The 19,071-nt window shown below is 49.0% G+C and overlaps 1 protein-coding gene across 1 annotated transcript in view; it reads left to right on the forward strand.

The window, feature by feature from the left end:
• The window catches only part of LOC143282475 (potassium channel subfamily K member 18-like), a 36,679-nt gene that overhangs the window by 2,892 nt on the left and 14,716 nt on the right, over positions 1–19,071 (forward strand). Inside the window, exon 2 of the mRNA XM_076588128.1 lies at positions 7,887–8,464. Coding sequence (XP_076444243.1) covers positions 8,041–8,464 — 424 coding nt within the window. The 5' untranslated portion in view covers positions 7,887–8,040. The remainder of the gene's footprint in view (positions 1–7,886; positions 8,465–19,071) is intronic.

The following is a 19,071-nucleotide window of genomic DNA, read 5'->3' on the forward strand; positions in this document are numbered from 1 at the left end:
GTGTACATTACGCCCGAAAAGGTGTTTAGCGATTTTATTACGATTTTGTCGAAGGCAGAAGCCAGAAAGCCTTGGTGGAGATAGAGAAAGTTTGAAACTTTTACAGATCTATACCATGATCAGAAAGAAAAAAAAATGCTGATCGACGTGGACTGCTTGAATTAAGATGGAATTGTTCCACTTCCAGCACACGACTTTCTGTTCGAGAAACACTCGTTTCTGATGGTGGGCAAAGTGTTTGGATATATTATAAGCAAGGACTGGTACCCGCCTTTCCTGTTCCTACTCGTAGTAGAGTGGACTAGGGAGACATCCATAGCCCTGTAGCGAAATGGCATCCAGTGAATGCTTTGGACACAGCTAGACGACCTTGACCTCGACGACGATCTAGCCCTTCTCTCTCACACCCATCAACAGATGCAGGAAAAGACCAGCACTGTTGTAAAAACCCAGCTGGCCTGGGCCTCAACATCCACAGAAAAAGAGCGAGGTCCTCAAGGTCAACGCAGCAAACCCAACACCCATCAGGCTGAAAGGCGTGGCGCTGGAGGTAGCGGAGAGCTTCACTTTCCTTGGCAGCATCATTGACAAGCAGGATGGAACAGATGCTGACTTTAGGACAGGCATCCGTAAGGCAAGGGCGGCATTCCATTAGCTGAAAAATGCCTGAGGATCCAGAGATCTCACACTCAACATCGAGATCAGGATCTTCCAACACCATAGTGAAGCCTGTCTTGCTCTGTGGAGCAGAAACCTTGAGAACCACTGTCACCGCCTTGAAGCGATTCCAAGCTTTCAGCAACACCTGCCTCAAAAAAAAAACAACTTCGGAATCACTGAAAAAAAATATTAAAAAAAAATCAGCAATGAAGAACTATGGGAGCGAACAAGACGGCAGCGTACAGAAGAAGAGATTCTCCAAGATGTTGGAGATGTCAGTCCACACCCCCCGCAAGGATGTATCCCGCACTACAAGTCAAGCCCTCACCTGGAGCCCACAATGGAAGCCCTCACCTGGAGCCCACAATGGAAGCCCTCACCTGGAGCCCACAATGGAAGCCCTCACCTGGAGCCCACAAGGGAAGCCCTCACTTGGAGCCCACAATGGAAGCCCTCACCTGGAGCCCACAAGGCAAGCCCTCACTTGGTGCCCACAAGGCAAGCCCTCACTTGGAGCCCACAATGGAAGCCCTCATTTGGAGCCCACAAGGGAAGCCCTCACCTGGAGCCCACAATGGAAGCCCTCACTTGGAGCCCTCAAGGCAAGCCCTCACTTGGTGCCCTCAAGGCAAACCCTCACGTGGAGCCCTCAAGGCAAGCCCTCACTTGGAGCCCACAATGGAAGCCCTCACTTGGAGCCCTCACTTGGAGCCCTCAAGGCAAGCCCTCACTTGGAGCCCTCAAGGCAAGCCCTCACTTGGAGCCCACAAGGCAAGCCCTCACTTGGAGCCCTCAAGGCAAGCCCTCACTTGGAGCCCTCAAGGCAAGCCCTCATTTGGAGCCCTCAAGGCAAGCCCTCACTTGGTGCCCTCAAGGCAAACCCTCACCTGGAGCCCTCAAGGCAAGCCCTCAAGTGGAGCCCTGAAGGCAAGCTCTCACTTGGAGCCCACAAGGCAAGCCCTCACTTGGAGCCCACAAGGCAAGCCCTCACTTGGAGCCCACAATGGAAGCCCTCACCTGGAGCCCACAAGGGAAGCCCTCACTTGGAGCCCACAAGGCAAGCCCTCACTTGGAGCCCTCACTTGGAGCCCACAAGGCAAGCCCTCACTTGGAGCCCTCAAGGCAAGCCCTCACTTGGAGCCCACAAGGCAAGCCCTCACTTGGAGCCCACAAGGGAAGCCCTCATTTGGAGCCCACAAGGGAAGCCCTCACCTGGAGCCCACAAGGCAAGCCCTCACTTGGAGCCCACAAGGGAAGACGAAAAATGGCCAACCAAGACATACATGGCACTGTAAAAAGGACGGGCCGCACCTGTGGACAGCTGGAGTGACCGGCACAGGACCGGGATGGCTGAAGAACTCTTGTTGGTGGCCTACTTCCCAGGCGGGGGGCGACAGTCGTGGATGAGGTGAGGGGTAAATCCCTCCTTTCCTGCTCCCGACGTTTTCAGTTTTGTTGTTCAGCAGGAATCGCACGTGAGCCATGAAACCTCTTGTTCGATTTGTAAGAATAACGTGCAGTAAAGGCCAGCAAATGTGAGCAACAGTTTTAAACACGTTCGTGAAATTTTAAACTAAACACACACACACACATTCTCTCTCTCGCTCGCTCTCTCTCTCTCTCTCTCTCTCTCTCTCTCTCTCTCTCTCTCTCTCTCTCTCGCACACACACGCACGCACGTACTCACTCGCTCACTGACATACACACACACGCGCGCACGCACGCACACATTTCCTCACTCATACGCGCCGTGTGAATTTTTTGCTCCATCTCTCTCTCTCTCTCTGTCTCTCTCTCTCTCTTTGTGTCCGTCTGTCTCTCTCTCTCTCTGTGTCTCTGTCTCTCTCTCTCTCTCTTTCTCTCTCTGTGTCTATCTGTCTGTCTGTCTCACTCTCTTTCTCACTCTGTGTCTTTCTGTCTCTGTCTGTCTGTCTGTCTCTCTCTCTCTCTCTTTCTCAGTGTGTCTCTGTCTGTCTGTCTGTCTCTGTCTCTGTCTCTCTCTGTCTCTCTCTGTCTCTCTCTCTCTCTCTCTCTCCCTCCCATACAAACTCGCCCCCTTTTTTGTCCTTTCTGTACCTCGCACGGAATGTTTTTTCGCGTGGCACTCTGGCAGATCGGGCAGATCTCCAGCGCACCAGCCAGTGATTCTGTGATCTCACCAACGCCACTTCCAACCCACAGCGACAATGTGTGAACGATGTACGGAAAGGCATGGACACAAACATCCCCAGGGATTAACAGTGTCCATACGTAACGGGAGACCGACGTATCACCTCGTTCCCCTATTCCTGATTCGCCTAACACGAAATTGGTGACACTCCAGTTCGCCCCTATTCCCAGTTCGCCTATGTACTGTGTTCTTTAGCTTAGCGTCTTTTCACTATCAGTGATATTAGATATGTACTCTCTCTCTCTCCTCTCTCTCTCTCTCTCTCTCTCTCTCTCTGTGTGTGTGTGTGTGTGTGTGTTTGAAATTGCAACAAAATCTCGGGGTTTTTTTTTCCATTGGAGTGTGTGTGTGTGTGTGTGTGTTTAATATACGGCGACACTTTCTTCGTTGGGGTCGGGGATAGGGAGCGTGCGCGCGCAAGTGTGTGTTAGAGAAGCTGATAGGCGAAACGAAACAGACAGATGTAAAATAGGCGAAACAGGACAAGAGTCATACTTTCAAGAGAACATTGAGGAGCGGCACGAACAAAGAGTAGGTGAAATAGGAATAGGCGAACCGGGCCTGATCCACACAGACTGAGCGTATGCGAGATGATCTCTTGATCTCTCTTCTGTCGGCAGATCTGCTTTGTCAGATCAGATCAGTGACTGTGCATTTCCGGATTCTGAGTCGTGTGGTTTTCTTGTTCGCGTGTCTGTGACATCAGATGGCAGTGCCTTGTGAGGTGGTTTTTGTTCTCGGTCCCATTTTTTTGAGATTTTTTTTATCTGTTCATGTCAGTTATTTATATGTTATCTGGCTGAACGCCATAAATCTCATTGTAATACACAAAGAGACAGTTGGTGAATATCGAACTCACAACGTCCAAGTCCTTCGCCCATGGCAGTAACCGCTGGGCCAGAGCAACTGGTTTGCATTCATTTCTTAACCGTGATTTCCTACATTTTTGGTGGACAGAGCAGAGTGTCGCTTGGAATTGTTTTCATGCTCAAGTCACAAGAGACTTGTCTGTCGTATGTATCCAGCTGCTCCTCCCAGATAGAGCGTGTCTCTTCAGTGCAGGGCCGTCCGTTTTCAGTTTGTTGTGTGAAGAACGTGAGACTATGTGATAACCCTATTAATAAGCCCTGTTTTTGATTGTCTGTCTGTATGTATGTGTGTGTGTATATATATATATATATGTGTGTGTGTGTGTGTGTGTGTGTGCGAACGACCATTCTAAATCAACAGATCTTCCTGACTTGCGATCTAGAATTTGTCTGTTAAAGTTAACTCGCACTACGCATGCGCGTTTAACGACTTTGTTTTCGTGGTATGGAAACTGAGGCCAGTTTCTCCCATTATTTGGAGAGAAACATTCGTTGTTTTCATGAGTGGCCATTTTGGGGCGAATGTCGATCTCGATCGGAGGGGCAAGTGGTGTCTTACATACAGTCTTCACTCTTCAGATTTGGAAAACGCATCTGATCTACTGGTCTTAACTTTGTTTAAAGAAGTGGATTTGGCCGGGTTGGTGATGGAAAATATTACGCCCGATTTTTGTTTGTTTGTTGTTGTTGCGATTTTGTAACAATTTGTCGAAGCCTAAAAATCGCGTTGAAGGCAGGAACAGTTTGAAATTTTTATTGATCTATAATTATGATGATCATAAAACAAAAGCTGATCAATGTGAACTGCATTAGATGGAATTGTTCCGTTTCCATCACACAACATTTGGTTCGACAAATAGTTGCTTCTGATGGTGAACAAAAAATACGATTTGGATCTTTATAGGTATGTACCGGTAATTCACCACCCATCTACCCCCTCCTCCACCCACGGCGTTTTCGGTTATGTTGTACAGCAGGAATCACACGTAAACCGTGTTGCCGTTGTTGTTGTTTGTTTGTTTTGGGGTTTTTTCAGTGTTTTATTTGACCATGTATAAGTTACAGTTGGACTGATCACTCATGCTGCACGCACACATTTTATTTAACCTCATTTGTATCGTCCCGGATCCCCAGAATGAAGCTGCAAAGATGAATTATTTACTGACGAATCCCCAGGGAACGAAACACGTAACCTTGTCAGGCATCACAAATGGTCCTCGCCATCAGAGAGAATTCCAATTGGACCCCAGTTGCTGTCTTTGAGGAATTTAACTCTCCACCCTAACCTTTCTTTGTAATTGTTCTCTTTTCAGTTCAAGCGGCTTTGCAACATAATTTGTACCTGTTAAGTGCAAGACTTTTGAAACAATACGCGCAAACAGCAAAGTGTTGCAATCGTGACAAGATCAGCCGTCGGTCCTGGCTGATGAAATCATTGAAGTGACCGATCCTGTTGCCACTTGCCGGCGACGTGAATATTCTGTGTGTGTGTGTGTCTGGGTGTTTGCGAGCGTAGTTCATTTGTTTCCTCCTTCCTTTCAAGGCATAAACAGTTGTTTGTAAAATTACTATAATTATACAGCACTCGTCTACTTAGTGTGTGTGTGTGTGTAAATCCGTGTGTGTAAGTGCGTACATGTGTAAGTGTGTGTGCATGTATACATACATGTGTGCATGTGTGCGTTCGTGTATGCATGTGGCTGATTCGATTAATGTCTGTCTGTTCAAAATTTCTCCTCTCATTTATCAATATTTCAATGAGCTTCACTCTCAAATATCAATATTTTACTCTCTCTCTCTCTCTCTCTCTCTCTCTCTCTCTCTCTCTCTCTTTCAAGTGCGGATCAGAACAAATGCGGGAGAAATATTTTGCCAGTGAAAGCTAACAAGACACTGTATGATTTGGATGATAATCGTAAGAACACCTGGGTTTCAAAATTAAAGTTTGTCAGTACTTAATGGATTTTGTGATGTGTGGGACAATCAATATGTGCTCCCGCGTTCTTGCAATATTTCAAGCTAGAGTCAACGATTATTCGTGGTAGTAGAGGCTTGATCATGTATAAACTTGTGACAGGTTTGCATCAGACAGACGTTTTAAGACCACCTTTATGACTCGGCCATATCTTGTGATCAGAATAAGGAGTCGTATCATTGAAATGCATCGACAAAATTCAACAAATGGTATTTCTGGTTTTTACCAGTAATCGCTTGAGATACAGATCCAGATGTAAACGTGAAGTTATGTGTCGTTTTTGTAACATGGCTGGAGATGAAAATGCACTTTTTGTTGTTCTTCCGTACATGACAGCTGATTGAAGTTAACTGAACCGAAGTATTATAACAGATCAACCGCAGAGGAGCCATTTCGGGTCTGAACTGTTGTAGCAGCCCTTGTAGCTTCAGCCTGAATCTGTTGCACGTTTACGTTGTTTAGCGATGTAACATGAAATTAATAAACAATGAGGCCAGGAGATCAAATGATTAACAAATAGTAAAGACTGGTAAACTCTGTCCACACACAAGGTACACTATAACTTCAAGCCAGTGCTGCTTATGATACCAATTCAGCTAGCACACAGGTAAATAAAAGGTACATTAGAACGAACCCAGACACTTCCCCAAAAAAGGAAGCGCCGGGCTTGTTCTTAAACCGATCATTTGACATGTCATAATTTGAAGCAACAATAATTATGTTCGTTTCGTTTTGTTCTCTCTCTCTCTCTCTCTCTCTCTCTCTCTCTCTCAAAATAATAAATCACCTGCAGCACAACAAAATAAAACTTAGTTTCCAGAATCAGATCAAGACGGATTCCAAGTTAAAGAAGAAGACAAAAATACAAAGAATATGAGCACACCGTCAATCAAACATGTGGTTACAGCAACAACAAAAAATGCACAACAAAACCAATAAAAGAAGAAAAAACGATTTTCACACAGCCAATCGAACATGTCGGTAGCTGTTTGTTGAAGAGATAACATTGGGATCTGTTGCTGGCCAGTGTTTGTGTGTTCATCAATCGATGCGCTAACCAGGCAGGAGGAGAACCACTAGTGTTTATCGGCCAGACAACCAGCGTTTTCTGTCAGAACGGCAACAGTAAACCATGTCAAGTGAGGCTGCCTGTCCTCTCTGACAATTTGCTGTGGTTTCAAGCTCCGCTGCCTTTCCTATTAGGTTGTTTCCTCTGTCTCTGTGTCTATGTGTGTGTGTGTGTGTGTGTGTGTGTGTCCTTTGGGAAGACGGAAGATGCTGGTGTGACTGTGTATTTATGTGCGCGCGCGCGCTCGTGTGTGTGTGTGTGTGTGTGTGTGTGTGTTCTTTTTCTTTTTTGGGGGGGGGGGGGACGGGGGTCAACCTCCAGTACGACTGTCCACAGAGCCAGAGACAGGCAAACAGAACAGAACAAGGCTGACGAAGAGAAAGGAGAAAGTTATCCTATAAATGCCTATCAATGAACTGTTATGAAATAAAAAGTGTTGGATCACTTAATTTCCGATACAATGCCAGTTGAAGTACAGGCTTACCGACAGAGAAAGTAATTTGGGGAGAGACAGAGAAATATCACTTTTCATTTTCCAGTCTCAGGCCAACAACGAGAGAGAGAGAGCGGAAAAAACAATGATTGATAGTTCGAAGTACCAAATCTAAATTTTGTCAGTGTATATTTTATATATCTGTTCAGTCCTAACTCAATGTATGGTTCAATCACATGCGATGTTTTAAAAAGTCTAAACTGTGCGAATCTGTCACTAGTTTGTATATGATCATGCCAGTCTTGCCACCTGCAATCAATAATACGTTGTCTGAAACACTTTAAGAAACCTGTAATATCTTCCACCCCTTGAGAGAGAGAGAGAGAGAGAGAGAGAGAGGAAAAAACAATGATTGATAGTTCTTCAGTATCGCGCTGCATTGCTGGTATAAAGCTCAGTGTGCTGTTCCAAACTGTGACGTGGAATCGGTCAGTGTCATATCATTCCACACAATGCCCATCGGCTGTCAATGCTCATCTGAGAATGCGTATTATTGTTCAGCATGCACAACCTTTCGAAAACTTGCCATGCTGATGTTATATATTCATTTTCCAAATAACGAAGAATCTTTTACCTGATTTAGTTTTTATCTTTAACTGCAATTGTATTCGTCCACTGAATGTTCACGTGTTTGAGCTTGTCTGTTTCAGACGCAATGTGACCTTAGATGCTCCAGGACGTTTCCTGTATCGCTGACACACAAGTGAAAAACCACAAAAAACAACTGACCAGGGCAGCCAGTGCTGCTGCTTTCAGGACCCCGGGCAACCTTCTGGCGTTCAGACCACACGCAAACAGCCAGCAATGGGCACCAAATCTGACGGCAGCTTCTGCAAGAAGTTCGCCAAGTTCCTCTTCTCGCACATCGGCCTCTCGGCCATGGTGGTCCTCTACTGCGTGGCTGGCGGCTTCATCTTCGAGCACCTGGAGAAGAACAACGAGGAGCAGATCTGCTTCGAGTCCCGGTCGGAGTACGAGCCGATGGAGAGCAAGACGATCAACTCCACCATGCAGGTGTTCACCCAGTACGGCAACGTGGTCACGGAGTCCACGCGGGACCTGATGGTGGTTCAGATCCGCAGCATCCTGGAGACGTTCCGCAGCAACACCCTGGCCATCGGCTATGACGGGCGGGACTGCAACGCGTACGGGCAGGAGGGAGGTCCCACGTACTCCTGGTCCTGGGCCGGGGGTCTGATGTTCTCCGTCACTGTCGTGTCCACTATTGGTGAGGATGGTGTGCTGATTTGTTGGGGGCGAGGGGGGTTGTGTGTCTGCGTGTCTGTGTGCGTTTGTGGTGTGTGTGTGTGTGTGTGTGTGTGTGTGCTGGCTTACTGGCTGGTTGGCTATTTGTCACACTCTCCCTTCTCTCTTTTTCTGTCTGTCGTCCTCCCCCACCCCTTCTCGCTCTGTCTCTCTTTCTCATCCTTTCTCTGCCTGTCTGTCGTACCCTCTCTCTTTTTTCCTCCTGTCCATGCCTCTCTGTTCTCTTCCTCCCCACCCCCTCCATCACCACTACCTCACTCTCTTTATCAGCGAGCGAGCATGTCTGGATCAGGAAACAAACAGAACAAAAACGTGGGGGTCGGGGCGGATGGCAGTGAGTGAAAAAGAGGTTGGAAATAGAAGATGGATATGTGCGGAGGGGGAGGAAACACCCCCGGTAGCTATGGCCGTGACACGTGCACAAAGGCCGTGGAGCACACTTCAGTAAACCTGACAAACATTTCCAATCACGCCAAGTGACATTGCGCCGCGGGCTGAAGTTCCAGTCCCCATGACCTTCGTGACCTGTTGACTCTGCAGTGATTGTTGAGCCAATCAGCTGATCCGAAGTTTGGGGTTTGGAGCGTGCTGCTTGTGACAGCAGATATCTCAGATCACCTTGATGGTTAAACGTCAGAATGACGACTGCCACAGCCCCAGTGGTTAATCGGCTTGTTTGGTTGTTATCACTGAGGGCGATGTGAATCAGTTCCGACAGTGGCTGGCGCGGTAATGGGTGGAGATAATCTTCGTTTAATGCAAGCAAGGAGCAGAGAAAAAATTGCGGATGATGAAGACATTTGTAATCTCATATTCCTTTACTTCTAAAACTTTTTTTTTTGCTGCCCCATCATCTGCGCCATTTCTGTGGAATTACTCCCACGCCGCTCATTTACATTTCCTCGTACACGGCCACACCCGGGTTCGTCCGTCACAATTCCAGCGTCGGCTGTCCTGCAGGGAACCATCGATGTTAGGTCGCCAGGAGGCCACACACCAGAGGAGACCCTGCACTGCTGCTGAGTCACTTCGGTGGTGTTCAGTGGTGCCTGTTCTGATTCAACGTACTTAGAACACCACCTACTAAGCCCCATCATGGCCTGGCTTCGCTAACGAAGATCTAGGAAGGGCGTTGTCCACGTCTGATGCAGGCACGCTCATGGCTGACAAGGCCAATGCGGGAAAAGCAGAGTCGGCCGCAGCGGTTGCAAGGGAAAGTCTGGTCTGGGTTCGCGGCTGCAGCGTCGTGGTTCTTCCTCCTTCTGCGTTTGTCCTCAAGGCTGGCCCTGCGGTTGTTTTCGAAGGAGGAGACAGCTTGGTGGATGGTGCGTCGCCAGGTCTCTCGATCAGCGGCTACTGCGGACCACTGGCAATGGTCAATGTGACAGGCACCGAGAGCTTTCTTCAAGGAGTCTTTGTATCTCTTCTTGGGTGCTCCTCTGTCACGGTGGCCAGTGGACAGTTCGCCATACAGCGCGATCTTGGGCAGGCGGTGGTCCTCCATCCTGGACACGTGCCCTGCCCAACGTAGCTGGGTCTTTAGCAGCACTGCCTCGATGCTGATAGTCTTTGCCTGCTCCAGGACCTCGACATTTGTGATGTAGTCACTCCAGCGGATGCTGAGGATGGTGCGAAGGCAGCGCTGGTGAAAGCGATCAAGCAGTCGTATGTGGTGCCGGTAGGTGACCCAGGTTTCGGAGCCATACAACAGGGTGGGCAGTACAACAGCTCTGTACACGCTGATCTTTGTGTCTTTCTTCAGGTGTTTGTTGTTCCACACTCTCTTGTACAGCCTGCCGAATGCGCTGTTTGCCTTTGCAAGTCTGTTGTCGATCTCCTTGTCGATCTTGGCGTCAGACGAGATGGTGCAGCCTAGGTAGCTGAACTGGTGGACCGACTTCAGCTCTGTCTCACCGATGTTGATGTGAGGAGCGTGGAATTCTTCCTGTGGGGCAGGCTGGTGGAGAACTTCCGTCTTTTTCAGACTGACTTCTAGGCCGAAGAGCTGCGCAGCCTCTGCGAAGCAGGACGTTATACGCTGCAGGGCCGCTTCTGTATGGGCGACGAGGGCAGCATCGTCGGCAAACAGAAGCTCTCTGATGAGTTGCTCCAGTGTCTTGGTGTGGGCCTGTAGCCGCCTCAGGTTGAATAGGCTGCCATCAGTGCGGTATCTGATGAAGATACCGTCGTCGTCGCCAAGATCTTCAGTGGCCTGTTGGAGCATCATGCTGAAGAAGATCGTGAAGAGGGTCGGCGCGAGGACACAACCTTGTTTCACTCCATTTCCAATTGGGAAGGGCTCCGAAAGGTCGTTGCTGTGTCTGACCTGTCCACGCTGTTCCTCATGTAGTTGGATGACCATGCTGAGGAATTTTGGGGGGCATCCTAGACGTTTCATGATCTCCCACAGACCTTTTCTGCTCACGGTGTCGAAAGCTTTCGTGAGATCGACGAATGTCGCATACAGTCCTTTGTTCTGTTCCCGACATTTTTCTTGTAGCTGTCTGAGAACGAAGACCATGTCAGTGGTGCCTCTGTTGGCTCTAAAGCCACACTGACTCTCTGGGAGATGTTCTTCGGCGATAGTAGGCACCAGCCGATTTAGGAGGACTCTGGCGAGGATCTTGCCTGCGATGGAGAGCAGAGTTATCCCCCTGTAGTTGGAGCAGTCCGACTTTTCTCCCTTGTTTTTATACAGGGTGATGATGACTGCGTCACGGAGGTCCTGTGGTAGTTTGCCTTGCTCCCAGCAGCAGACAAAGAGGTTGTGGAGTTTGGAGTGTAGTGCTGGGCCTCCATTCTTCCACGCCTCCGGCGGAATTCCGTCAACCCCTGCTGCCTTGCCACATTTCAGCTGTTCAATGGCCTTGACAGTCTCTTCTAGGGTTGGTAGCTCGTCCAGTTGTAATTTCACTGGCTGTTGTGGGATGCGGAGAATTGCCGAGTCTTGAACCGTGCGGTTGGCACTGAAGAGGGCCTGGAAATGTTCCGACCACCTGTTCAGGATCGACGTCTTGTCTGTGAAGAGCGCCTGGCCGTCTGCGCTGCGCAAAGGACTCTGGACCTGGTATGAGGGACCGTACACCGCCTTCAAGGCTTCGTATAAGCCCCGGTAGTCACCAGTGTCTGCACAAAGCTGAGCCCTCTCTGCCAGGTTGGTCCACCACCCATTTTGAATCTCACGAAGCTTGCGCTGGAGGTTGCTGCATATGAGCCGGAAGGTTGCTTTCTTCACCGGACAAGACGGTTGTGCAAGGTGAGCCTGGTGGGCTGATCTCTTCTTCGCCAGCAATTCTTGGATCTCTTGGTTGTTTTCGTCAAACCAGTCCTTGTTCTTTTTCGACGAGAACCCTAGGACTTCTTCAGAGGACTGCAGGATGGCTGATTTCAGCTGTGCCCATAGTGCTTCTGGAGAGGGGTCTGTGGGGCAACTGGGGTCTTCAAGTTTGTCCTGAAGCTTCGCCTGGAATTCAGCTTTCACTTCAGCTGACTGAAAGTTGCCGACCTGGAATTTCTTCCTAGGAGCTCCTCCTTTCTTTGGTTTGGGCTTGAAGTGGAGCCTGAGCTTGCTGCGGACGAGGCGGTGGTCAGTATGACACTCCGCGCTGGGCATCACTCGGGTGTGTAGGACGTCTCGTACGTCTCTCTGGCGCATCAGGATGTAATCAATGAGGTGCCAATGTTTGGACCGAGGATGCATCCACGTTGTCTTCAGGCTGTCCTTCTGCTGGAAAATGGTGTTGGTGATGGTAAACTGCTGCTCTGCACAGAACTCGAGAAGAAGGTGCCCATTGTCGTTGCAATTGCCAACGCCATGCTTGCCAAGGACTCCTTTCCAGGCTTCTGAATCTTGGCCAACTCTGGCATTGAAGTCGCCAAGGATGATGACCTTGTCGTCAGCAGGGGTGTTCTGAACGAGGTTGCGCAGATCAGTGTAAAACTTGACCTTTTCTGTGGGGTCCGCTTGGAGGGTTGGAGCGTACACGCTGAACAGAGTGGCATGCTGTTTGTTCCGTAGTGGGAGGCGCATGGACATAATTCGGTCTGAGTGTCCTGTTGGCAGGTTTTCAAGCTTGGAGGCAATGGTGCTCCTGACCATAAAGCCTACGCCATAGAGGCGTCTCTCGGTCTCTGGCTTGCCTGACCAGTAGAGGGTGTACCCAGCGCCGTGTTCCTGGAGGCTGCCTTTCCCTGCAAAGCGGACTTCGCTGACGGCAGCAATGTCAATGTTCAGTCTCTGAAGTTCGTGTGCGACTAGAGCGGAACGCCTTTCTGGGTGGTTGCTGTCTGCAGAGTCACGCATGGTTCGGATGTTCCAGCATGCTACCTTTAGTCCTTTTGCACCTAATTGTGAGGCAGGTGCCGGCCTTTTCTTCTCTATTGTTGTTCGACCGCGTTTGGAGATGCCCGTTGACCGCGGCTAGCCAACTGGGGGGTATGGAGATGAGCATTTGTTTGGACCACCTTTTCTAGGCCCCTCTCCGTGTGGAGCAAGCAGTGCTGTCCCTAGAAAAGGCTGCTTGGTCGTTCAGGGTGCTGCCGAGTGATGCTGTCACCTCCGGGTCAACAATCAGGCGACCAATATCCTGAACCGCCTGCATGCAGGATTGGAACTGCGGCTTCCAGTGACATCTTCCACCTGCCGTTTTCGCCCCTTTCCCATCGCTACAGGGCTTGGAATAGTTGGTGGCGCGGACGTGGACGTGTCCTTCAAGCCTGCGCAATGGAATTTTTAGGTGGAGTGCAGTGTGCGCAGTACTGGCCCCACCCTTTACACCCGTGGTTCATCTGCCATAGCCTAGCAAGCTGGGACGGTGACAGTGAGGTCCTCAGGTCGTAGGTTTTATATCAGACTGTCCTTGTCCTAGCCTCTGGCTCAAAAACCTTCCTCGGAGGCACGGGGGCGCGGCTACTGAAAGTCGGGACATGGCCATGGACCCAGGGTCAATGCATGTCGAGACTGTCCTGCATTCCTTAGCACTTCATGGGTTTTACTTCAGACTTTTCCTTGTCTTAGATGGACTGCCTTCCCGGGCTGTCGAGCTCCATCTGCCCGCATGTGACAGGTAGCACAGGGTTACATGGTACCTGTGGCAGGTAGAGACCTGACCTGACACATTACTATACTAACGACAATAATGGCTTAGTCGCGGAGCCAGACTCAGTGAGCGTCCATCCCGGAGTGGAGACCGCCACCACGTCCCTCAAACAACAGCCCCCCCACCCCCCCATGAATCTGCCGACACTGAAGACACTGACAGGACTCACCCCAAGCACGGAAGTGGAGGGGTATCGAAACTGAGGTCACCATGAGAGCAGGGCATGAAAGGCCACAGACTTTGAGACTGTTTTGTTTATATTGATGATGATGGAGGAGGATGACGATGACGATAACGATGTTGCTATGGAGGTCCATTTTTGGTTTGGGACTGTGTGACAAGGCTGTACTCTACGCTTCCTGTCATAATGATATTCCGGTGTTAACCAGGCCCGAGAGATACAGACACGTGCGGTGTTAGGTAATTAGAGCAACACACCCAAAGACGCATCCTTGAAGTGGATGACACTCGACTGTGTGGTCCCAGCCTCCCCATTTAAGCCCGCAGCACACTCAGCTCTGGGTAAGAGCCGGCCACGGGCCGAAAAACCCACCTCCGCTGGCATTCGAACCCGCGACCTCCCAGCCATCAGTCCGCGACGCTAACCACTTCGCCACGGCGGCCGGTACTTCTAAAACTCGTGGTGATAGAAACATGAAAGAACTGACCAAAAGTCGGATCGAAAGCCGTTTTTGAGAGAGATCGATATAATATGCATAACCTATCGGTCGAAGTCTACAAAAATGTATATATGTATACATAGATATATGTATACGCTCTGCATGTCAGGTTTTAAAGTGATGCAGAGCCTACTGTTCATATTTTTGTATTTTACCGGTGTCGGTATTTACCTCAGTGCTTTCTGCAAGGAGCGGTGCCCAGGACACGAAGAGAGTGTGAAATATTTGTATATGAATATTATATATATACGAGTATATATGTGCGTGTCGGGGGGGGGGGGGGGGGGGGCGAGCGCGCAGTAAATCGTGGTTTACTCTTCACAAGATCAAGCACTTTGATTCCATGAAAGGCAATGAACAAACTACTTTGAGGACAGTTTTTGTTAGTACCTCTGTGTTCAAAGTAAGGCAAAAGAACTAGTCGCCAAAAGCATTTCATTTTGAAACACAGAAAAGATAAACCAGAATGATGATAACTATGAAGACAAATTTGCTTGTGGGGGAAAAAAAGAAAACTTGCGATGGTAGTTGTTTTGTAGCCTGGTGGCTGGTTGGTTGTCGTTAATTCTTTCGTTCTTTTTCCCCCTCTTTTCTCTCTCTCTCTCTCTCTCTCTCTCTCTCTCTCTCTCTCTCTGACGTTAGAAGGCGCCGTGGCAGATTCAGTTAGGCGTCTGACAAATACATGGTCTTTCATGCTCTGTTCTCATGGTGACCTCAGTTTCCATAACCCTTCACTGACGTGCCTGGAGTGAGTCCTGTCAAGGTCTTCAGTATCGGTAGACTCATGGGGGACTGTCGCTGGATGGACGTGTTGGTGGTCTTCATTCTAGGGGGATGGGGGTAGGGTGGGGTGTTCACCAGAGATCAGGGTTCGAGGCCCCGTTTCGGCATGGTGCTGTGTCCTCGGGGGAACAGTACTTTACTCCCGTGTTTCCTCGCTCCACCCAGGTGTGAATGGATACCTGACTTCAGTCAGGGAAAGGGTACAGACGGCGGAAGAAAAGGACTTTGGCCCCGCTTTCCTGAATCGAGCCCTGGACAAGATGTGAGTGATAAGAAACTCTAGGGAGATGAGTGATAAGAAACTCTAGGGAGAGCTGAACAGTACAAGGTCTTCAGAGAAGAAGCCCCCCTCAGTTAAGTGTTTCAGCCCTTAACTCCTTACACTCTAAGGGGGCCGGGTAGCACCCAGGTCATGACTCTTTGGATGGATATGAATTCACTGCGCACGATGCCTGCTGCTATGTATACAGTCTTACTTGCAGAACGACGAACAGGCCCCTTTGGAAGTAGGCATCAAACGTCGCACAAGTCAAGTAAAAAGCTATGGGACCTTTAATGTTTTTAAACGGTCAAGTTCTGTGGCTGGCATCTGAAGCTAACAGACAGTGGCTGGCATCCGAAGCTCAACCAGACAGTGGCTGGCATCTGAAGCTAACAGACAGTGGCTGGCATCTGAAGCTCAAACAGACAGTGGCTGGCATCCGAAGCTCTAACAGACAGTGGCTGGCATCTGAAGCGAACAGACAGTGGCTGGCATCCGAAGCTAACAGACAGTGGCTGGCATCCGAAGCTCAACCAGACAGTGGCTGGCATCTGAAGCTCAAACAGACAGTGGCTGGCATCTGAAGCTAACAGACGGTGGCTGGCATCCGAAGCTCTAACAGACAGTGGCTGGCATCCGAAGCTAACAGACAGTGGCTGGCATCCGAAGCTAACAGACAGTGGCTGGCATCTGAAGCTAACAGACAGTGGCTGGCATCCGAAGCTCAAACAGACAGTGGCTGGCATCCGAAGCTCTAACAGACAGTGGCTGGCATCCGAAGCTCAAACAGACAGTGGCTGGCATCCGAAGCTAACAGACAGTGGCTGGCAGCCGAAGCTAACAGACAGTGGCTGGCATCCGAAGCTCAAACAGACAGTGGCTGGCATCCGAAGCTCTAACAGACAGTGGCTGGCATCCGAAGCTCAAACAGACAGTGGCTGGCATCCGAAGCTAACAGACAGTGGCTGGTATCCGAAGCTAACAGACAGTGGCTGGTATCCGAAGCTAACAGACAGTGGCTGGTATCCGAAGCTAACAGACAGTGGCTGGTATCCGAAGCTAACAGACCCAGTCTGTCTAGCTGCGTGCATGGACCGCTCGGTGGTCCTCATCAGTGTCGTGGTTTTTATCGGTCAGGCGGAAGTGGATGTCGGAAGCGTGTGCAGGAGGCGTGTCCGACGTGTGACAGGGCACTACACGGTGTGAGGGGACGTGTTTTGTGTTCTGTGAGCCTGCGGTAACGTGAACTGAACCTGGGACAACGGCAAGCCTTATCGGACTGACTGGCACTCGTAGAAATCGTGTTCTTTTGTCTCTGACCTTTCGGGGACGTAGCAGATAGGGCGAACTGTGGGAACAGTCCAATCGAACTATGCAACAGGGATCCAGCATTTCAGTGTGTGTGTGTGTGTGTGCGCGTGTGTGTGCGTGCGTGCGTGCGTGTGTCCGACTGTCTGTCTGTCTGTGTGTTTTTGTACGTCTGCGACTATTCTGTCCCACCTTTCATTGAATGTTCTCTTCATTCAATTTAATGCACGGGTTTTGCTATGAAGATAATATAGAACTGATGTAAATACTAATTTGTAGGTACATCATAATCATAATGAATACACAATTAGCAGCAACTATATCAATGATAATGTTCTGAGAGATGCTGTAGTTCCAAAGCTGCAACTATTGTATTATTCTAATCACTAATAACCACATCAGATACACCAGTGCCTGTGAGAATATGCCAAGTCAGGTTGCCTCACAAGACCATGATTTTATTGTTAAACAATCTTAACAGTAACAGTGACAACGACAACAACAATCATTTCACCATCATCATCACCATCACGTCATCACAACTACTACCATTGTTGTCTATCACCATCAACATCACCGTCATCATCAGCGTCACTATCACGCCACTTTGGGGGATATTGTTTACAAAAATATCCACAGGTGAAGGGTCCGTACAGAGTTATCAGAATATGTTTTGGCGTTCTGTTTGTTGGCAGAGCGAGACAGGACATAGCTGACTGATAAACTCATCTGGACATTACCTTCCCACCCCCGACACACACATATACACACACGCGCTCGCTGTTTCCCTCTTCTCTGCCGATGAGTGTGAAGATGAAACTATTGTGTGTCTTATTCTATTGGTTTATATATGTATGATATTTGCTGGTTTGTTTGCTAATTCATTGCCGATTTGCCGTTTGTGTAACCAGTATAAAACGTTGTCAGCTGTTAATGTCATTCATTCTCTTTCCTCTTTATTCCACAGTGTTTACTAGATCCCTGTCACTTCCCCCTCCATCAGTTCTAGAAACATACACCACCCGAATTATCGTTTTATTTCTTCTTCTTCTTCTTCTTTGTTCGTGGGCTGCAACTCCCACGTGCACTCGTATACACACGAGTGGGCTTTTACGTGTATGACCGTTTTTACCCCGCCATGTAGGCAGCCATACTCCGCTTTCGGGGGTGTGCATGTTGGGTATGTACTTGTTTCCATAACCCACCGAACGCTGACATGGATTACAGGATCTTTAACGTGCGTATTTGATCTTTTGCTTGCGTATACACACGAAGGGGGTTCAGGCACTAGCAGGTCTGCACATATGTTGACCTGGGAGATCGGAAAAATCTCCACCCTTTAATCCACCAGGCGCCGTCACCGAGATTCGAACCCAGGACCCTCAGATTGAAAGTCCAACGCTTTAACCATTCGGCTATTGCGCCCGTCATCGTTTTATTTGATATTCTCCACCTTCCCATCCCGGTTTCTCTCTTAATCCCCAACTTCACTTTAACTTATAAATGAACGCTGCATGTGCACACTCGTTTAATACATAATGGTTTCTTGTTGTTGTTGTTGTTTTTTAAGTCAGAGAGTGGAAGAGCGAGACCAGTTAATCTTCTTGAATAAATTCAAGCGAAGAAAAGGAGTGTGTGTAAACTCATTGAACGCATAAACAAAACGAATGTATACTCCAGGTCAAATTATTTCAAATCTTTTGAAAATCATGTTCCAGTACATGCTGTGGGTTATTGCTCACTGTGAATCAGAACAGGAACCACTGAACACCACCGAAGCGACTCGACAGCAGTGCAGGGTCACGTCTAATGTGTGCCCTCAGGGCGTGCTTTATTTTATAGTTAAAAAAACAGATTGCTGGCGCAGGGACTGTGACTGATGGATCCTTGGGCGGCTGTGTATGGGGGATTTAGGACGAGTGGTGTAGGGATAAAGGGATAATGCCATTGAAACGACGCGAAATATAGGGGGGGAAACCTAGTTAGCTGGAAGAAGCACTGGAAATTTATCGAGGATGTAAGTTAGTATTTCATGCCGTCAATGCCTTTTGTGAAAGTTATGTGTATGTGGATGCATGATTCTGGTAAAGGGAAGGGAGTGGGGTTGTAGTGACGGGCTTTGCGTGGCAGAAGGGGGGAGTGGGCGGAGGTGGGGGCTTGGGGGGGTCGTGACATTGTTTATGCAGAGAAAAGTAAATAACTCTGCACGCTTCGCAGAGCAGAAGCCGATACAATTACTGCCCTTTCCACTTTCTTGTCGATTTTTCTTCGCTTGTTTACTGCCGTAGCTGGTCGCCCTGTGACGATTTCGATCTCTCCCCCCATCGTGTATAGGATAATTACTGAACACACATGCACATGCGTCACAGGTTTGTCTTAGCGCTTGTGCACATGTGGACGCACGCACGCACTCATACACGCATCAGCAGATAATATA

This window comes from Babylonia areolata, chromosome 5 (genome assembly GCF_041734735.1).
Source record: "Babylonia areolata isolate BAREFJ2019XMU chromosome 5, ASM4173473v1, whole genome shotgun sequence".
Lineage (NCBI taxonomy): Eukaryota > Metazoa > Mollusca > Gastropoda > Neogastropoda > Buccinidae > Babylonia > Babylonia areolata.